The following is a 20,559-nucleotide window of genomic DNA, read 5'->3' on the forward strand; positions in this document are numbered from 1 at the left end:
GGGGGCAATTTTTTAAGGGCCTGGGGGGGGACAAATTTGTTAATCTGCCACTGGTCATGGATGCAGGAGGATTTGAGCCATATGATGTGAAAATTTGTTCTCAAGTCACATTAGCATGGTTGCTGTCCTGTTGTGCTTTTTAAAACACGTTCTCTAATAATGAACGATTTCTCTCTCTGAAACTATTATACCTATTTCCATCACGCTCCTGCAGTTCATCAGGTCTTAGCTATAAAAGTCTAAGGCTATGTCTACACTACTGCCTATGTCAGGAAAACATATGTCACTCAGGGGGTGAATATTCCACCCCCTGAGCCACATAGTTACACAGACATAAGTGTTAGAGTGCACAGCTCTGTGTTGGCGAGTGAGCTTCTCCCACTGACATAACTTATGCTGCTCGCAGGGGTGGTTTCTTTATGCTGACAGGAGAGCTCTCTCCTGTCGGCATAGAGTGTCTTCACCACACACACTGCAGTGGTGCAGCTGTAGCAATGTACATGTAGACATGGCCTAAGAGGTTGATGTCATCATTTCAGGCTGGATTAAAGCAAACTCATATGAAATCCATCCTTTACACCTTGATTAAATCTATATATTCCTGCAGCAAAATAAACTTTTATTACTGTAGTAAGTGAATGTGTAATCATTTCTCTAGTAATCTACTTGATGAATAGATTAACTTATTCAATAGAACTTCAGTTTGCAAGAATAAAGACATCCAGAACTACTACTCAGGATATCTGGTTTATTTAAACATAGTTACTGATATACAATCTTTGTAATATCCATTATGTAACCTTTTCCTATAACCCACAATTCATTGTCAAGACAACCTTAGAGCTTCTGCCCCTTAAGTTAGTGGAAACCAGAAATTAGTTGTGCTGTATTCATTTGAGTAGCAGAATATGAGCAGAGTTATACACAGAACACTAATGAGAACATGACAGAAAATACAGAAGAGGTTTGTAGGATTAGAGAAATGCCCACAGATGGCTATGCTTTGCCTTTATATTCCACATGTAGCATTACATTTAAAGGTCACAATTCAGCAAAGCAATTAAGCATCTGCTTATATCTAATTGAAATAAATTGAAGCTAAGCATGTATTTAAGTGCCTTGCTGAATCCAGGCTTAAATGTACACAATACTTAGCAGCCCTGATAAGGGCACAATTAGCTCTTATACTCATGCATGGCATGCCTGCTAACCAAATTCAGCTGTGGGCTCTTGGCCACTAAGAATGCCATTGCTTGACTTGGCAAATATGCAAATGCTAAATAAAATAAATGGCACCTTTTGGTTAAGAACTATAGGACCTAAAGTACTGATGTTCTTATTTCTGATATCCTTCCAGGCTTTCAAACCCTTGATCATGAAGATCAGATTGCTTTGCTGAAGGGTTCAGCAGTAGAAGCCATGTTCCTTCGTTCGGCTGAGATCTTTAATAGGAAACTTCCTAGGGGACACGCTGACCTCTTAGAAGAAAGAATTCGCAAAAGCGGTAGGTGCTTAATTTAGTGGAAAAAAGACTTGCTTTCATGGGTCAGCGTTTGCCTTTGAAATGTTAGTACAGAATGCTTGTAATTGGTAATGAAATAGTTTATCTGAATGCTCTTCTTCTCAGTCAGCCTTGAGTGCAAAGGTCATGAGGTAAATGTTTAATCATAATTTCACTGTAAACAGTATGAATTAAGCTGTATCAAAGAAACTAATGTATCTCTTCAAGGGTGAGTATAAAGGAACTGTGACAATAAAATGCCATTCTATGGTGTTATTCAAATAAAGTGTCAGTTTATATGCTTGTAAATGTCATTAATGTAACAAAAGAATTATAGGTTATTATTGCGTATGATTCAGAGGGAAAGAATCCTGCTTCTCTGGGTCGATTGGTAAGAAGAATCACGAAGAATAAAAAGCACCAAACAACGATTGTAATGTATTTTCAGTACACATTCCACATCATAAGGGCTCTCAAAGGTTTGGTTTGCATGATGGAGTTTTACAGTGTCTGAACACAGTTCTCAACAATTGAGAACAACAGCTCAACAACAGCTGAATAGGGACTGAACACAGGTTAGGAGTTGTTGTAGACTTGGAAAAGTTCTGTATTGTCAGCTCACTGTACTTACATTTCAGTGTATAGCATATAGAACTGTATAAATAAGTCATTGTCTGTATGAAATTTTAGTTTGTATTGACTTTGCTAAAGCTTTTTATGTAGCCTGTTGTAAAACTAGGCAAATACTAGAGAAGTTAATGTACTGCCTGGAAGACCTCTGTGTACCCTCAGGGGTATAATGATTGAGAACCACTGAGCTGGTGAACAGGAGTAGCTAACAGGAGCGTTTTGTGAGGGAGTTTAGAGAGGGAGCCTGAGAGCCAGATACATATTATTAAAAGTCTCTAAATTTAGGCCAGTAAACACCCCCACCCAAAATAACAACAACAAAAGCTACACGAGTAGAGAGAAGGCAGGCAGAAATCCAGCAGCAGAGTGGAGCCTATCCAGTTTATTGCATTGAATGCAGAATGTATGATTACCTGCCTTGTGGGCAGGTGGCATGTGTGTGCATTCAGTGCAAGGAACTTGTGGCCCTCAGAAACTGTGTACAGGCTTTGGAGACCATAGTGGCTGAACTGGAGGAACTAAGGGAGACAGAGAGGTACACAGATGAGACTTTCCAGGACACAGTAGAACGGTCCCACCCTCAGTCCGACAGCCTCTGTGCTGTTGAGAAGGATGAAAATCTTAAGAAGAACATCAAAGTGGAGTGGAGGGAAATGATCCCATAGTTGAGATCCTCCTTCCAGATGATTTCATGGAATACTCTTGCACTGAGGGGACCCAAGTTATTAGAAAGAGACAGGTAATAGTAATGGGGGATTCAATCATTAGAAATATAGATAGCTGTGTTTGTGAAGACCAGGAGAACCACATGGTGACTGGCCTGCCAGGTGCAAAGGTTGCAGATCTCTTGAGACATCTAGACAGGCTTATGTGCAGTGCTGGGGAGGAACCGGTGGTCGTGGTACATGTACCAGTGACATAGGGAAAGATAGGTGAGAGGTCCTGGAGGCCAAATTTAGGCTGCTAGGTAAGAGATTGAAGTTCAGGACCTCCAGGGCGGTGTTCTCTGAAATGCTTCCAGTTCCATGAGCAGAGCCAGTTAGACAGGCAGAACTGCAGGGCCTCAATGCGTCAATGAGACAATGGTGTAGGGAGGAGGGGTTTAGATGTATTAGGAACTGGGGAACCTTTTGGGAAAGGACGAACTTATACAGGAAGGATGGGTGCCACTTACCCAAAATGGAACCAGATTGCTGTTATGTAAAATTTAAAAGTTTGTAGAGTGTTTTTTTAAATTAAGAGCTGTGAAAAGCTGACAGATGTGGAAGAGAACATGGTGCGAATGGAATCATCTCTTAGGGGAGGATCTATTAACAGAGATTCTCTGTATGTTAGTAAAGAGGAGAGAATAGAAGTTAAAAAACTACAGATAGGAGCTGAAAAGAAACAGATGAAAAAGAATCCCATTCAATTCCATCATATAATGGTAGACAACTAAAAAGTGACAAATTTTATAAGTGCTTGTATACAAATGCTAGAAGTCTAAATACTAAAATTGGGGGAACTTGAATGCTTGGTCATAAATGAGTCTATTGATATAATAGGCATCACAGAAACTTGGTGGAATGATGATAATCAATAGGAGATGATAATTCCAGGGTACAAAATACATAGGAATCAAAGAGTAGGTCATGCAGGTGAGAATGTGGCACTATAAAGGAAACAGAGTCAAATATAGTAAAAATCTTAAATGAATCAAACTGTACCATAGAATCTCTATGGATAGACATTCCATGCTTGAATAATAAGAATATAGCAGTAGGAATATACTATCGACCACCTGACCAGGATGGTGACAGTGATTGTGAAATGCTCCAGGAGATTAGAGAGGCTATAAACATAGAAAACTCAGTAATAATGGGAGATTTCAACTATCCTCATATTGCCTGGGTACATGTCACCTCGGGATGGGAGGGAGAAATAAAATTTCTAGACACCATAAGTGACTGCTTCTTGGAACAGCTCATCCTGGAATGCACAAGGGGAGAAGCAATTCCTGATTCAGTCCTAAGTGGAGCACAGGATTTGATCCAAGAGGTGAATATACATGAAATTCTCAGTAACAGTGACCAGAACATAATTAAATTTAACATTCTTGCGGGAGTGGAGGGAGGAAAATACCAAAGAAGCCCACTGCAGTAGCATTTATCTTCAGAAAGGGAAACAACAAAAATATTAGGAAGCTAGTGGAAATTATTAAGTACAGTCACAAATCTGAAATGCCTGCAAGCTGCACAGAAACACCACAATACAGGCTCAAATTAAAAGTATACCCCAAATTAAAAAAACATAAGAAGAGGACCAAAAAGTGACACCAGGGCTAAACAACAAAGTAAAAGAAGTGGTTAGAGGTAAAAAGGCATCATTTGAAAATTGGAAGTCAAATCCTACTGTGTTTTCCACATAATTTGGGGCTCTCTCCTCCCACTCTGGGAGCAATGGCCTTCTGTGGGTTAATGGGACCTTTTACCAGTAGAAAAAAACCTTTATTACACAATGAATATTCTTAAACATGTCCATGTATTTATTAGCAATCAACATTAATATCCTCCTCTAATCTTATTTTCTAAAAAATGAGGTCTCCCTTCAGGTATTAAGTAATTATGTCAGGCCAGGCCTTTGCTACTTACTTTCCCCTAATTCTTTTTATGTCAGTATTTGTCTTTGCATTATATATTTATCTTTCGGTGCTTTCCCACATTTCCAAAACCACAGGGTGGTAGTCATTCAAACTACCATTAAAAATAGGCTTACAATACAAACCAGAGGGTGCAAGCTTATCTCCTTTTTTGCTATTAAAACTTCTAAAATATCCCAAATACTAAATTTCTTGAGGACCCACGACCTCCATAGTGCAGGGCAAAATAACCTTCCATTCCCCTCCTGGTTTCATTATATATAGTCTTCCCGCCCCCAGATTGCCTGCCCAGTGATTGGGTTAAAAGTGTGTTTTTGCAGGACTGGGCTTTCACTCTAACCAAAATAAAGCTAAACAGTAATCATTTGCAGCTAATTCTGATACTCTTACTCATATTGAATAGGTCCTTGCTCCAGGAGTAGTCCCAGTGATTTTGAAAATAATTAGATTACTCATGGACTGAGGTACTACTCTGCACGAGTAGGGGGTATCAGTATCAGGCCCTTGGATATTTGCAATGTATATAGCTTCAGATAAGGTAAAGGGGGAAAAAAAGCATCCTCAGTACAATTCTCTCATCAAAAATGTTGTAAAAATTGGGCTTGAACATACAATTCAATATGCAAATATGCAAAGAATATCTAAGTTTACTTCCTCCATATTTTGTTGAACTTATACCAGTTAGTTAGAAAGCTGCAAATCTGCAATGTTTGGCTGTAAATTTTCTCCACTTTAGAGAGGGACAGTTATTATGAAATGGAAAATGATACTTTTGTCTGTCTCACAAATACACTCTGTTTAGCTCAACAAATGTTTCTTTCATATGCCATCTGCCACTGACTTACTACATAATGCTTCTAGAATCTTAAAATATAGTAGGAATTTAATGGAATATGTAGCCCAGACCCCAACAAAATTAACATAATAGTATGTAAAGGGATAGAAAAATTAGACTCTTTTTGGTGTTTTGAAGACTAAGGTATAGACCAGAGGTGAGTAAACTACGGTCCGCAGGCCGGGCCGGATCTGGCCCCTCAGGGCTTTGGATCCGGCCCGTGGGATTGCCCCCTGTGGCGCCACGGGCCCTGCGCCACTCTCAGAAGCGACCAGCACCACTTCCCTGCAGCCCCCGGGTGTGGGGGCAGAGGGCTCCATGCATTGCCCTTGCCTTCAGGCACCGCCCCCCACAGCTCCCATTGGCTGGGAACCACAGCCAATGGGAGCTTTGGGGAAGGTACCTGGAGGTGTGGCAAGGGCACCACATGCGAAGCCCTCCACCGCCTCCAGGGGCCGCAGTGCTTCCTGGAGCAGCGCGGGGCTGGGGACAGGGCAGACATGCAGGAAGCCTGCCATGGCCCTAGTGCACACCGCTGCCACCCTGGAGCCACCTTAGGTAAGTGGCACCGGGCTGGAGCCTGATCCCCTCCTGCACCCTGCCCCCCAGCTCCCTGCCCTAACCCCCCGCCTGCACCTTGCACCCCTCCTGCACCCCTGCCCTGAGCCTCCTCATACACCCCGCATCCCTCCTACACCCCTGCCCTGAGCTCCCTCATACACCCCACACCCCTACTCCCTGCCCTGGTCCCCCTCATACACCCCACACCTCTCCTGCACCCCAACCCCCTGCTGAGCCCCTTCCTGCAGTCTGCACCCCAACCCACTTTCCTGAGCCCCCTCATACACTCCGCACCCTTCCTCTGCCCCAATCCCTTGCCCTGAGCCCCTTCCTGCACACTGCACTCCCTCCCACATCCTGCACTCCTTCCTGCACCCCAATCCCCTGCCCCAACCCTGCGTACAATTTCCCCACCCGATGTGGCCCTCAGCCCAAAAAGTTTGCGCACCCCGGTATAGATACATGAACTGCTGTAGCATGCCTAACAGTTTGTTAGTCTACTGGGAACCACAAACTTTACAGTCAAAAAAAAAAATATTGGTCTGAAAACTCACCACAACACAGCATTTTATAGTGTTCACATTTTATATTATTTGGGTAGTTTGTTTAAAATGAATCAATAATTAAAGATAAATAATTCTATATTGAAAAATAGTCTAGCACACACAAGAAATGAAATCTCACGTTAGTAACTAGTCACAGGGTCAAACTTCACAGCTGGATTATTATCTGGGGCCTAAATTTTCAAAAGTGACTAGTGATTTGGGGTGACTCAGTTTTAGGGTGTCCAACTTGTTACACCCAAAAAGGGCCTAGTTTTCATAAAGCACTGAGTACCTATCTTCTGAAAATCAAATTTCTTTAAATTGTCTTAAATTGGACATCTCAAAATTAAAGCAATTTTCACTTATCTTTGAAAATTTTAGTTAAGGTGTATACGTAAGCATATGTATTACTAATGCAATTCATTTATATATACAAGTTATTGGGCTCAATACAGGGATATCTGGGTGAAATTTAATAGCCTGTGATACACAAGAGGTCAGATTAGATGATCTACTGGTCACTTCTGGCCTTATCCCCCATGAATATATTCTACTAAAAGTTGCAGCTACCCACTGCCATTATTTCTTGTTACAAAAATGCTAAACAAATAATTCAGGCAAAGAAATTAAAACTAACTTAGGTAAGAAGGCAAAATCCAAGAGCAGTAAAAAAATATAATGCAGAGGGGAGAATAATGCAAAACAAGCAACAAACAAACATGTAAGACAAAGCTGAATGAAAAGAAAAAAAAACACACAAACAGAAAAGAGAACCACTGAGGAAACACAAATATAGCTAAGCAAAATTCAAAGCAGGTAAGCATATTATATAAAAGGGTAAGGATGAGAGTAGAGGGAAGCGGTAATGTATCAGGAATGCTTGGAGCTTCTAGAAAGGCACCAAAGACTGACCCTCTTAAAAAGTAGTAGTATATTGTTGAAGTTAGTCCTTAGTCGGAACTTCAATCCATATAAGATAATTTTTAGATGTAGGCGAGTGTCTAAGTGTCAGCTAGGTCCTATTGTCAAGCTTTGATATATGTACCCATGAAAATGGGGAAAAAACTGTCTAAAAGTCGCAAGCTGTCCAATGTTTTGTCATCTGTCATGATGTTCTCTTAGAAATGGCTTTTATCTATTAATATTTATGCTTTTCCCCCTCTACAGTTGAATTGAATTAAATTTTTCTGATAAAGAAACCATAGAGATTTGGTGGCGATGACCTTTCAGTATTAGCAGCTTTCATTTGATTCTTAGGCTGATGCAGTATGTTTTTATTTATTAGTGTGACTAATATACTGGGCTAAGTAGCAACACATCTCACCAACTGCCTTGTTCATGCCCTCAGGGTCTTTTACATAATACAGTATAAAAGTTCTTTCTTTAAATGTTGGTGAAACTGAATTCCTCTCCTACATGGTACCAATGAAACCTATTTAACATTAAGGAAAGCTTGTGCCTTTTTTTTAATGTTAATTGATGCTTCAGAATGCATACCACATTGCAATTAACTGGTTATTTCTGTGAAAGGCTGACATCTCAGTAATATGCCTAGTTTACTTCTGTAATTTTAAAGGTGATTTGCAGATTCCACTTATTGATAGTGCAATATTATTAAAACATTTATGAAGTGCAAAATATTTTCTCAATGAGCATTTATACACTCTAACTATGATGACATCTGCTTTTCTGGCAGTCATTTAAGGCTCAGATTCTGACACTTTTACTCGAGCACATTATTCCACAAATAAGCCTTTCAATATCAGCATTAATGAATAAAATGCTACTTCGCATCAGTAAGTGTGGTAGGCTCTGGCTCTAATTTTTCAGTGAGTAGAAGAATACTTGTCAGTGTGAAATACAGTATTGCCTATTGCCCTTTATCACCTGAAACCCATCAACAATGAGATATAGGCGGAAAGGGGAAGTAACCACCTTATTCTAAAACATTGGTAAGAGGCTATGTTCTGTCCTTGCATGTGAACACATGGTTCCCACTGATTTCAGTGAGAATCTCTCAAGTGCACTCAAAGGCAAAATTTGGCTCAGGAATAATGGACAAATAATCACTCCCAGTATTTCCAGCTTTATAAATAATAAATATAATAATAATAAATTATTATTAATTAATTACTTGTATTACTGTGGCATCTAGGAGTCCTAGCCTGGGACCAGGACTCCATTGTGCCAGGTGGTGTACAGACACAGAACAAGAAGACAGTCCCTGCCCCCAAACACAGGCGCCAACTTTTTTCGGTGCTGTTGGGAGCTCCTGGCCCCACCCTGACTCCACCCCTGCCCCAAAGTCCCCACCACATCTCTACCCCTCCCTGTTCCTATTATATCCCTTCCCAAATCCCCACCCTGCCTCCTCACCCAAGCGCGCCACGTTCGCCCTCCTCCTCCCTCCCAGGCTTGCCGCACAAATCAGCTGTTTCGCGGCATCAAGCGCTGTGGGGGTGGGAAGAAACAGGATGCAGCGGCGTGCTCAGCAGAGGAGGCGGAGGCGAGCTGGGGCGGGGAGCTGCTGCAGGGTGCAGAGCACCCACCAATTTTTTCCCCATGGGTGCTCCAGCAAGGAAACAATGTGGCATTATTGATCAGCATGACAGGCAAGTAGTCTCAACATACAAGCAGCCCACGTGTTGTCAAGACTTTTGTAGGTATCATAATAAAGGAGAGTTTTAAGGAGGGATTTGAAGAGCACTAATGACTTAGCTTTGTACATGTTTATGGGGAGCTGCTCCCACGTATGAGGGACAGTGTGAGAGAAGTTACATTTTCAAACAAACACCTTTGTACTAAGTGGTCAATGGAGGCTGGTATCTTGGGCCAATCGGAGATGAGAGTTGATTCTTTGCTAGTGAATGTGAGAGGATAGGAAAGGATAGGTCCTTGAAAGTGAACCCAGGTAGCTTATGTTTGATGAGAAGGAGAAGCCCGTGGTGGGATCCCCAGAAGGAGTGACATGATCAGAGTGATGGGCTAGGAAAATGATCTTTGCAGCAGTATTCTAAATAGATATCTGTAGGGCAAGATTGTCTTTGTCAAGGTCAGAGTAAAGGGTGTTGCAGTAATTGAGATACGAGATGAGAGCCAGGATGAGAGCATTAGCTGTGTGGAGGGCTAAGAAAAGCTGTATCTGAGAGATGTTTTTCATAAGACTTAGATATGACTGGGATATGAGGACCGAGAAATAGTTCTAAGAAGAAGATAATGCCCAGGTTATAGGCCCGAGTGACGGACAGGATGGTGCTGTTGGCCACAGTGACTCAATTTTTAAAACACGTTCAAAATGGAATTCCTGAAAAAAGAAGATAAAAAGAAGCAAATAAACACAACCTCTTTAAAACAGGATGAGTTAACATCTTCCATAACATTTCACTGCATTGTAATACACACAGCCATGGGTATATACAGCATGGGAAAATTCTGTTCATGAATATTTCAGAGCCATCTGCCACATGAAGTAGCCAATTCCATATTCCTGCATTATAGCTAGATAAATAGGTGTAAGTGTTTAATTCGTATCTATAGAGGCAAGGGAATACAGCATTCTCATTGCAATATGCAGGGACTTTTCTACTAAATTTGCACACTGAGATAGACCACATATATATAAATTTCCATCTATATAAACACGTTTCCCAAGCTGACTACTACTGTATGTTTATATAAATAGACCAGAGTCACCAAAACTATCTAAAGGAGGTATAAATTATACCTCCTTGCCAGCCAGGTCTTCTTCCCTACCTGCAGGTAATTCCCCCAAAGAAGTCTGTATGGTGTTTCCACCGCCACCTTCCCTCAGGGGTTTCTGCTGGGGTAGTACTGAAAGTGGAACGGGTTGTGAAACAAGTCGCAGACTTGGCACATAACATTTCTAGGAAGCAAGCTGGGTTGGGGAGGGATGTATATTTTAATTGCTGCCCGGGGAAGCCCCTCTGATTGGGTGCTTTGCCCACTTTCTCACCTCCTGGTGAAGAGTAGCCAATCAGGGCTGCTGCAGGAGGGAGGCAGAGCTCTGTTTCCCTCCCCTCAGCAACCTGACACCATTCTCATAGGCGGGTAGGACAGGAGCATCATTTTCTATTTCACAGAGGTGAGAGTTGCTTCCCCCCAACCATGGTTTTCCCCTCCCCAGACTTGTCCTAGCTCCTTTCCAGTTGCCTCTCCAGGACTGAGGGGGGGTGCAGGGGGTTGCTGGGGGGCAGCCTGGGCTGGGGCTCCTAATCTGCATGTTGACAGTGCTGCTTCTTCTGCTCACTGGCTGGACAGGAAACAGCAGCGGCAGCCTGGGTTGGAGCTGACCATGCAGAGTGGGCCTGGCCCCAATCCTTGCCCCAGGCTGGCCACCAGTGAGATACCTTCCCTGGGCTTGCCACCCCCTACTCCCCAGGATAGGATGGCCATGCCATGCCACCACACTGCCCACATCCAGGATAGGACTGCGCACGTCTCCCATGAGCACCTGTGGCCTCAGCAGGGAGGTGGAAGGGGGGATGCTGAAGTGATGCCCAGCAGCCCATGCCAGCTCTGCTACCATCTCACTCCTGTGAGCAATAGGCTGCTTCCTCTGCCACCCAATTCCCTCCCTGCAACACCCAGTGTGGGAAGTGGGAAAGAGAACTCTACTGCAGCCCCCTCAGGTCTGCGGGGTGAAATCCCCCACAAGCTGCAGTAGGAACAGAGATGGGGCTGGGGGGAGAGAATTGATGAGTGGCAGACTGAGGGACAGGATTGATTTGGGGGTGGGAGCCAGAACTAATTGCTGAGCATGGGATGGGCAGATGTGGGTGTGATAATACCCTCACTTTTCCAAACCATGTTAAGCATTGGCTGGGTAGCGTCTTTGGTCTGCAGTTGTGGTTCCATTTGAGCCACACTGATGAATGTGGAGGAGATGCACCACTTCCTTCATTGGTCAGGACTTCTTCTCAGCTAATGCCTCTCCCTAACAGTCACTTGTTGGAGGACAGGTCATGTGTCCACTTTCTGGTGCTGCAAACTCTCTATAAAGTCGACTATGCCCTGCCAGGGTCTACACTGCTCACAGCCAGCAGAGATCCTGGGTGTATGTGCCCCAATGATTATAGGGTCTTGTGATGCATATCACTGTTAACATTCAAATAAAACAAAAGTCAATGTTTCCAATGAAAGTTTCTGAGTCTGGAAAACAAATTTGACAGACAAGATTCTGTGAAAGATAAGTTGTAATTTTGTGAGTAATTAATACATTTTGTTTTCCATAAAACAACAGTTCGTTTACTGCTAGGATTAATATCCACTGGCACCTTCACACTTATCCAGATGAAAGATCTCTTCATCCAAATTAACAACATGGTCTTAGTCATTGTTAATTAGCACAAAACATTCTCCCTGGTAGAAGTTTTTTTTTTTTTTAAATCTAGATGTCATAAACACTTCTCTAAATCTTACCCTCAGGTAGGGGTCTGTTTCATTTTTATTATTGAAGAAAGGCAAATGAAAATAAACACATACATAAAATGTAGCTTCAACAACAGTGATAAATACTGACTGGCTATGAGGGAAAGGAATACTCATTTTCTCTGGTTATTTTAACCAACTAACTGCTAAGGGCCTGAAGCTGCAGACCCTATGCAGACATCATTCACATTGCCTTCAAGGAGTGTTTCGCTAGTCTAAGAATTGCAGGACTAAACTCTTAAAAAGCAAGATAAAAATCATGTATATGAAACCGTGGATATTAATGAAGTTGTACAATAGGTAAAGTGGGCTGGGCGAATAAGAGTCTCTGCTTTGAAGAGCTTTCATGAAAAGATTTCATGAATATCTCCCATTAATGACTTGATGCAACTTCTAGAGAAGTCAGACTGTAAAGCTCTTCAAGGTAGAGACTCTTATTTGTTTAGGACACTTTACTCATATACTGAAGCCAATGGAATGACTCCATAGATCAACCTTACAGGCCCAGGTCTGTATGATACAGACATTACAAAATGGCAAACAGAGTGGAGCATGTTCTTTGTAGCTGGCATGCATCACAGAACAAATGGGTCTAGCAGAAGGTTTTTGAAAGAGGGAAGAAAGGGTGACTGGTGAATATTAATCAGGAAGATGTGCCCACAGGACAATATAGAATACAGATTTCTTCTACAGCTCATTGTACAGATTTTTTTATAAACAAAAGTAAAAGCCAGCTTATTTTGTCTGTTCTCAGTGAGGCCAGAAAGACTTTTAAAAATCAAATTACAAACTTAGAATAAAACTACAAACACAGTATGTCTTGGCTTCACTTCTAAACTGCAAACTGCAGCAGTGACATTTGAGAGGATCCCATAACTCCCCCTAGTTACTATCCAAAAGCCACCTTTAATCTGAACCCTAAGCACCTGAAGGGAGATGAGGCCACCTCTACATATTTCATAATAGCAATTAAAAAAAATCAGGCATTTTAAATATTTCTCTCTGTTTTTTTTTTTCTTGATGGGGTTTATTAAGCCCAAACTGAAATATTTTCAGTCATGTAAGAAAACAGCTCCCTCTTGTGATGAAACAGCAGTTAGTGCATGATGAAATAGTGCAGACCGAGGTCTGTAGAAAAGTGAATAGAACAAAACCAGAAAAGCCTCTTCCACTGAGGCTTATCATTTTACACCTTTTAGCTAACAATAATCTCTTGCTTCATTTGACTATTGAAACATTTCAAATTTATATTCTTTTTGTTATCAGCATAAGCAAACTCTGTAATACTATAACACTCCTCTTCATTCTTTCCTCCCTTTCCTGCTTACTATTCTTTTACTTATTATTTGTATCACAGTGGTGCTGAGGTCAGGGCCTCATTGTGCTAGGCACTGTACAGGCATATACGACTTGTCTACACTTAAAACGCCACAGCGATACAGCATAGACATTACCTACACCAATGAGAGAGATTCTCCTACCAGCATAGGTAATCCACCTCTCTGACAGATTCTTCCATTGACTTAGCACTGTCTACATATGGAATTGGGTCAGTTTAACAATGCCACTCAGGGGTGTGGTAGTTAAATCAATCTAATTTTGACATACAAATGAAACTCTAGGCTAGGTCTACACTACAGCTTATGTTGGCATAATTTATGTTGCTCAGGGAGGTGAATAAACCATGCAGACATCTCCCCCAGAATGAGAGGAGTGTAAAATGCTACCATATCAGAATGGTGGTGTTCTGCACCCACTTTGCACTGTTATAAATGAGTATACAACGTGGTGGGCAATGGAGAGATGGGCCCAGGAGTGCACAGCACAGCCCCAGAGAAGAAGAAAGGAGTGGGCAAAGGTGGCTTTTGGGCTCACAGATCTGGGTCATTACATCTATGACTGGTCTCCAGCCAGGGCCGGCTCCATGGGTTCTGCCGCCCCAAGCAGGGGAAGAAAAAAAAAAAGGCACGATCGCGATCTTCAGCAATTCAGCGGGAGGTCCTTCGCTCCGAACGGGAGTGAGGGACCCTCCACCGAATTGCCGCCGAATACTTGAAAGTGCCGCCCCCTCCGGAGTTGCCGCCCCAAGCACCTGCTTGATAAGCTGGTGCCTGGAGCCGGCCCTGTCTCCAGCTGCTCTAAGTCATGTCCAAACTGTCAATGGGCAGATAAGGACATATAAGGCAGCCATGCATCAGAGAAGGTGCAGGGAAACCCCAGCCATTTCCCCCTTTGTAGGAGCCACTGGAGAATCTCTTCATGGGATGATCTTTCCATGGCCACCTCTGCCTGCTTTAGATCCAGATTCCACTGCTGGCATGGTGCAGAGTGACTACACCCTTCTCCAGAATTGGGACCTCTGATTGTTGTCATTTTTACTTTGCTTTGGGTACACTGTGTATCAGAGAGGCTGAAGAGAACAGCGCAGAAACTCATCACTACCAACGCCAACCATTCAAAGCTCAAGTCAGCACCCCAACATGACTGGCTGAAAAATCATGAGATTTTAGAATAAAATACATTTGGGGCTCCTTTTGTTTGCCTTCTAGCTTTTGAGATATTGGGATACCCTCTGGTCATGTTTTCAAGCTTTTCTCCACAACCATAAGGGTTAGAAACTTTCTGAAAAAACAAAAGCTGGGATTCTCATATAATCACTTGACTGGAGGGGCTAAAGTACCAAATGTCATGAGATAATCAGGAGAGGTGGCACCAATGGAAACTGGGGGAGAGGAATGAGTCAGGAGTGGGAAGGAGGCAGTCTTGCTAGGATTTTCCCTTCCTTTTCCTATTTTCCATGCTTTCAATCAAGAAGATGATGGTAATCCAATGGCAATTACAAATCTGGACATGTTTTGTTTGCTCCCGGACCTTCATGCAGCCATTTCTGAGCCATTCGCTTCCAATGGGGAGTTCTTTCTATCAAACTCCACTGCTAAATTGTACAGATTTTACATTTTACAGTTTTCATATGAGCTTTGGCATTTAATTTTGTCATATTTAATCACAGTGGTACTTTTTAAAAGCACTCTCTTTCTAAAGGAATAGATGGACCTGAAAGCTTAGCAAGAACAGCTGTTCAACATTTTAAATAGCTAACTCTGATAATTATGAGAAAAATTACAGTGGAAAATTAGAGGTTCTGGCTGTAGTTCATTGTTTTTGAAGCCCCAAGAGCGCAATTAACTCACATATGACAAGCAGACGCTCATCATACATTTCTGCTTAATTGACTCTGACCCTTCTCAAAAGGGCCTATGTGAAAACTTGTGATAAGAGCTTCAGTATTGCAGTTTGTAACCTGAAATTAACACAAGTGGTTAATGTTATATGTTTAATTACAGTGTGCACCATGGGTTAGATTTACTCTCCAAAAAGTGTGTTCTTTGTTGCTAATTTATTCCAAATAGTAGAAATGTTTATTCCTATAGGAGCAGAAAGTGACTAATCATAGTTTAGTCAAGTGACCTCTCAGTTTTTCTATTTTGCTTCCTGTGGATCTGCATCCACTGAGTTTCACTTTGAGTTTTCAGGTTTGAACAATCTCCAAACCTCAAAGCAAAATGTGACTAAAACTACAAAGTTCAGCTTCCTTTTTGTGTAAATCATGCAAAACCACAGTGGTTTCCACACAAACCCTTAACTTTTAGCCAAGATTAGCTCAAAACTCAGAAATGTGTTTCCTCCCAGTGGTTGGGATAATTAAATAACAAGTCACAAAGTTTTCACTTATGGAAATAGAGTAGGATCCCTTCCTTCAAACCTATGGTTAACTGCCCTGGCATTGCTGCTGCAGAACCACTGATTTGAAATTCTAAACACACCCCAGAAGCCCACCATCAGACAACATCAGGCAGCTGTATTAAGCAATCTTGCAACAGCCCTATTGGAATATGAAAGTTATAGTGCACCCTGCTCCCCTATGAAAAAGGCATGAATTCATTGGGCCTGATTCTCAAGTACACTAAGGCACAGTGTAAAGGAGACAAAGTGGGTGTGAATGTAATTTAAGGTCAGAGTGCTATAAAGGGGCCTGAGCATAAATAAGAATCAAGTCCATGGTCTCTAGACCCAAGAGTCATATATAAACATATCATACTTGCTCTATAAGAAAGGGCAGGAATTGAGCCTGGGATTCCATTTTTTCTGGGAGAACACCAGTCTCTTAGATTAATGGATCAGCTGAGCTTGGCCCAGTCACAGGTTCTAAGGGGTTTGGGAAGCTAGTAGCAGCTACATACACTTCTTTCCCGACTGACTGTCTAGGATGCTCCTGTTTGGTTCGTCCCAAATAATTATCAGAGAGCCAGAAAGTGCCATTGTTCCTTGGTCCAAATACCTTACAGATGCAAGTGTCACACAGGATAATGCCCTTGGCTCTGACCCCAAGGATGATCTTAGAGTATGTCTACACTGCAATAGAACACCCACAACTGGCCCGTGTCAGCTGACAGCCTCACAGTTTTAGGCTGTGGGGTATAAAATGGCAATCTATATCAGGGTCAGCAACTTTTCAGAAGTGGTGTGCCAAGTCTTCATTAATTCACTGTAATTTAAGGTTTCGCGTGCCAGTAATACATTTTACCATTTTTAGATGGTCTCTCTATATAATATATAACTAAACTATCGTTGTATGTAAAGTAAATAAGGTTTTTAAAATGTTTAAGAAGCTTCATTTAAAATTAAATTAAACTGCAGATCTTATCAGTTTAGTGTGATCCTTGCCCTTGCTTTTCCTTACTGAGTTTTCCAATGTTTGGCACATATTTGGATAGTATAAACTGCACACTTCTGAGTGATCAGTAGTTAACCGGCCCCGAGAGGGACAGAGGACAGATTTCATGTGTGGAAATACCTGTTTACACAGTATGTGAATCCAAATGCTGAATCCAAATGCTGAAAACATTGCAAACGCAATTTTCTTAAAACAGTTAAATTTCACTGGCAGGGACATCCAGCAGGTCAGAATAGAGGCCCCAGTGATCTCTCTCAGTAGCTTTAAGTGCACTCTGCAGATCTCCAAACTTTGATGCTCACAATTCTGAGCTTTTTAACTGAATGAGCTGCATTTTGAAATCTTCATCCACTTAAATACAGACAAATTCAAGTCATTTTTGTTGAACTTTTCAGGTTTAATTAGAAAAGAAAGCATTGGGCCAAATCGCTGCAAATCTTGAAATCTGTCAGAAAATTCTGATTTCAGTTCTTGCATGTACATTCCAATCTCATTGACACTGACAGTGCAACGTGTCGATAGCTCTTTTATGTGTTGGAAGTAGCAGAAAGTCAAAGTTCGAATATACCAAGAAAAAACTGCTTGTTTTACAACAAATGCCTTCCAGGCTTCATAAAGATCCAGAACTGTTTGCCCTGCAGCCTGGAGACAGGGTTGTTTTCATTTAGATGAGTGGTGATGTCAGTTAGAAACATGAGCTTACACAGCCATTTGTCGTCATCCAGTTTGGGGTAGTTTTGTCCTTTTTCCAACAAAAAGACCTTGATTGCATCAAAACAGTTTACAAAGCGCACCAAAACCTTGCCACGACTTAGCCACCAAATGTTCCGGTGAAGTGAAATGAACGGACATCTAACTTTGCTTTCTTAGGAGCTGACATTTTGTCAAATGTACCCCTCAACTCACAGTGGGGAAAAAAATTGCAACAGATGGCATGCACAACATCAAATGCAATGTGCTGTTCCACATGACATGATAGTGATGCAGGCAGGAAATCAGGACTTAAAAATATCCCAGTACAGTGGCAGTGGAACAATTTTTAAGGTGGGGGTGCTGAGCTGCACCCCCTCTTGCCCCTGTCTGCACCTCTCACTGCCCCAGGCTGGAGCCAGTGGGCCACAGCTGGGGGCTGCTGCAGAGCCCCGGGCTGGTGGCCAGGACCCCAGGATGGCAGCAGAGCACCCAGGACTGGTGGCTGGAACCTGGGGCCAGCAGCAGGCTGAGTGGGGGCCGGCAGACAGGACCCCGGATGGCAGGGGGCTGGTGGTAGGACCCCAGGCCAGCAGCAGAGCCCCCAGGACTGATGGCTGGGACCTGGGCAGTGTGAGTGCCACTCAAAATCATCTCGCATGCCGCCTTTGGCACACCTGCCATACGTTGCTGACCCCTGGTGTAGATGTTCAAACTTGCGCTGAAACCTGGGTTCTGAGACCCTACCTCATTGTGGGGTCCTAAAGCCAGGATGCTAGCCTCAGTGTTTACACTATAATTAAATAGCCCCTTAGCCCGAGCCCTGAGAGTACAAGTCATCTGACACAGGCCAGCTGTGGGGGTTTAACTGCCATGTAGACATACCCTGAGAAGTTTTTCTGGGACTGATTGCAAATGCAGGGGCTAAGGGATTACTTGGCAAGCTGTGTGTATTGGATGCAGAAAGCAACCAGAAAGCCAGCAGACAGACAGATGCAATAATGAATGTGGCCCTAAGAGAGAGAGACAGAGCTTTTGGGGGCACAGGATTCGCTGGAATGGCAGGCTTGGAAACCATGAGCAAAGAAACTGCCTCCTACTGTTTGTTCCTACTGTGTTCACAGAAACAGGACTTTGTGTACATTCTTTGGCAGTCAACAGGATTTCACTAAAGAAATACTGACTGTCACCAATTTCCCCTTTAATGGAAACAACCTGGCAAAGGCCCAGATATTTGGCTAACTGCTTAGGCCAAGAGGGCCACAGATAAAACTATTTATTTTTAGTATGTTTTTTAAAAGTCTTTGATTATATCACTTTTTTTTAAACAGGTATCGCTGATGATTACATAACTCCCATGTTTGGTTTTTATAACAGCGTTGGAGAACTGAAGATGACAGAAGAAGAGTATGCTCTACTTACAGCAATAGTTATCCTAACTCCAGGTAATTTCTATTTCTAAATTAAATATTTGACAATAATTTTTACATACAGGAAATCATAAAAATGACTTGCCTATAGCAGCTGAATAAAAATTAAGATATTGTTGCTTATCAGAAAGGGCTTTTCTTTTATATGGAAGACTCCCAAGTGTTGATGATATACAGTAGCAAATATGTCCTAACGTTCCATTGTGATTTCAGTGGAACATCAGACCTTTGAAAGGAAACTGCCACATCATGTATCAGAGGCGTAGCTGTGTTAGTCTGGATCTGTAAAAAGCAACAAAGAATCCTGTGGCACCTTATAGACTAACAGATGTATTGAAGCATAAGCTTTAGTGGGTGAATACTGTGACAAAGTTCCTCCTCTACCTTAGTGGGTCCTGCCCTTATTGGTGGATTTGTTCACCTCAGTGATCTTCCCCTCTTGTGGAACCCACAGTCTGGGTCAGCTCCTCCTGTGTCTGATCAGGAGTTGGGAGGTTTGGGGGGAACCCAGGCCCACCCTCCACTCCGGGTTCCAGCCCAGGGCCCTGTGGATCGCAACTGTCTATAGTGCCTCCTGTACCAGCTGCATGACAGCTACAACTCTGTGGGCTACTTCCCCATGGTCTCCTCCAAACACCTTCTTTATCCTCACCACAGGAGCTTCCTCCTGGTGTCTGATAACGCTTGTCCTCCTCAATCCTCCAGCAGTACACTCTCTCACTCTCAGCTCCTTGCCTTCTTGCTCCCAGCAACTCACACATGGGTACACACAGCAACTCCTTCTTCTCTGGCTCCTCTCTGCCTGACTGGAGTGAGCTCCTTTTTAAACCCAGGTGCCCTGATTAGCCTGCCTTGATTGGCTGCAGGTGTTCTAATTAAAGTAGCTATCTCTACTGCCTTCTAGAAAGATCTTAATTGGCCCCAGGTGCCTTGATTAACCTGGAGCAACTGCCATTTGGTTACCAGGGTACTAGGGATTTGTTTAGCCTGGGGCTAACATACCTGTTTCTCAGTACTTTACTGTAGCCATCTGGCCTTGCCCCATCACATATCACCCCCCTCTGCTCAACACCATAGAGTTGGGCAACTTGGGACGCCAGGCAGTGTGCTCGAGAAAGGCCATCAGCGTTGCCGTGGTGGCATCCAGCCCTGTGCTGTATGCGGAACTGGAATGGTTGGAGGGATAAGAACCACCTGGTGACCCTTGCATACTTTTCCTTATTTCTCTGCATCCACTGAAGGGGTACATGGTCTGTCACAAGAGTAAATCGCCGGCCTAAGAGGTAATAACGCAGTGTCTCCATGGCCCATTTGACAGCAAAGCATTCTCTCTCGACTACTGCATACTTCTGTTCTCTTGGGAGCAGCTTTCTGCTTACCATGAGGATCGGGTGTTCTTCTTCTCCAATCATTTGCAACAGAACCGCCCCCAACCCCACCTCAGAAGCATCTGTTTGCAAAATAAATTCCATGGTAAAGTCCGGGGCTATGAGGATGGGGTCATTACAGAGAGCTGTCCGAAGGTCTATGAATGCCCTCTTTGCTG

The 20,559-nt window shown here is 42.8% G+C and overlaps 1 protein-coding gene across 3 annotated transcripts in view; it reads left to right on the forward strand.

The window, feature by feature from the left end:
* Window positions 1–20,559, forward strand: part of NR1H4 (nuclear receptor subfamily 1 group H member 4) — a 68,914-nt gene that overhangs the window by 40,822 nt on the left and 7,533 nt on the right. For all 3 annotated transcript variants that reach the window (XM_050935638.1, XM_050935639.1, XM_050935640.1), the window contains exons 7-8: window positions 1,358–1,504; window positions 18,915–19,028. In XM_050935638.1, coding sequence (XP_050791595.1) covers window positions 1,358–1,504; window positions 18,915–19,028 — 261 coding nt within the window. The remainder of the gene's footprint in view (window positions 1–1,357; window positions 1,505–18,914; window positions 19,029–20,559) is intronic.

This window comes from Gopherus flavomarginatus, chromosome 1, assembly GCF_025201925.1.
Source record: "Gopherus flavomarginatus isolate rGopFla2 chromosome 1, rGopFla2.mat.asm, whole genome shotgun sequence".
Classification (NCBI taxonomy): domain Eukaryota; kingdom Metazoa; phylum Chordata; order Testudines; family Testudinidae; genus Gopherus; species Gopherus flavomarginatus.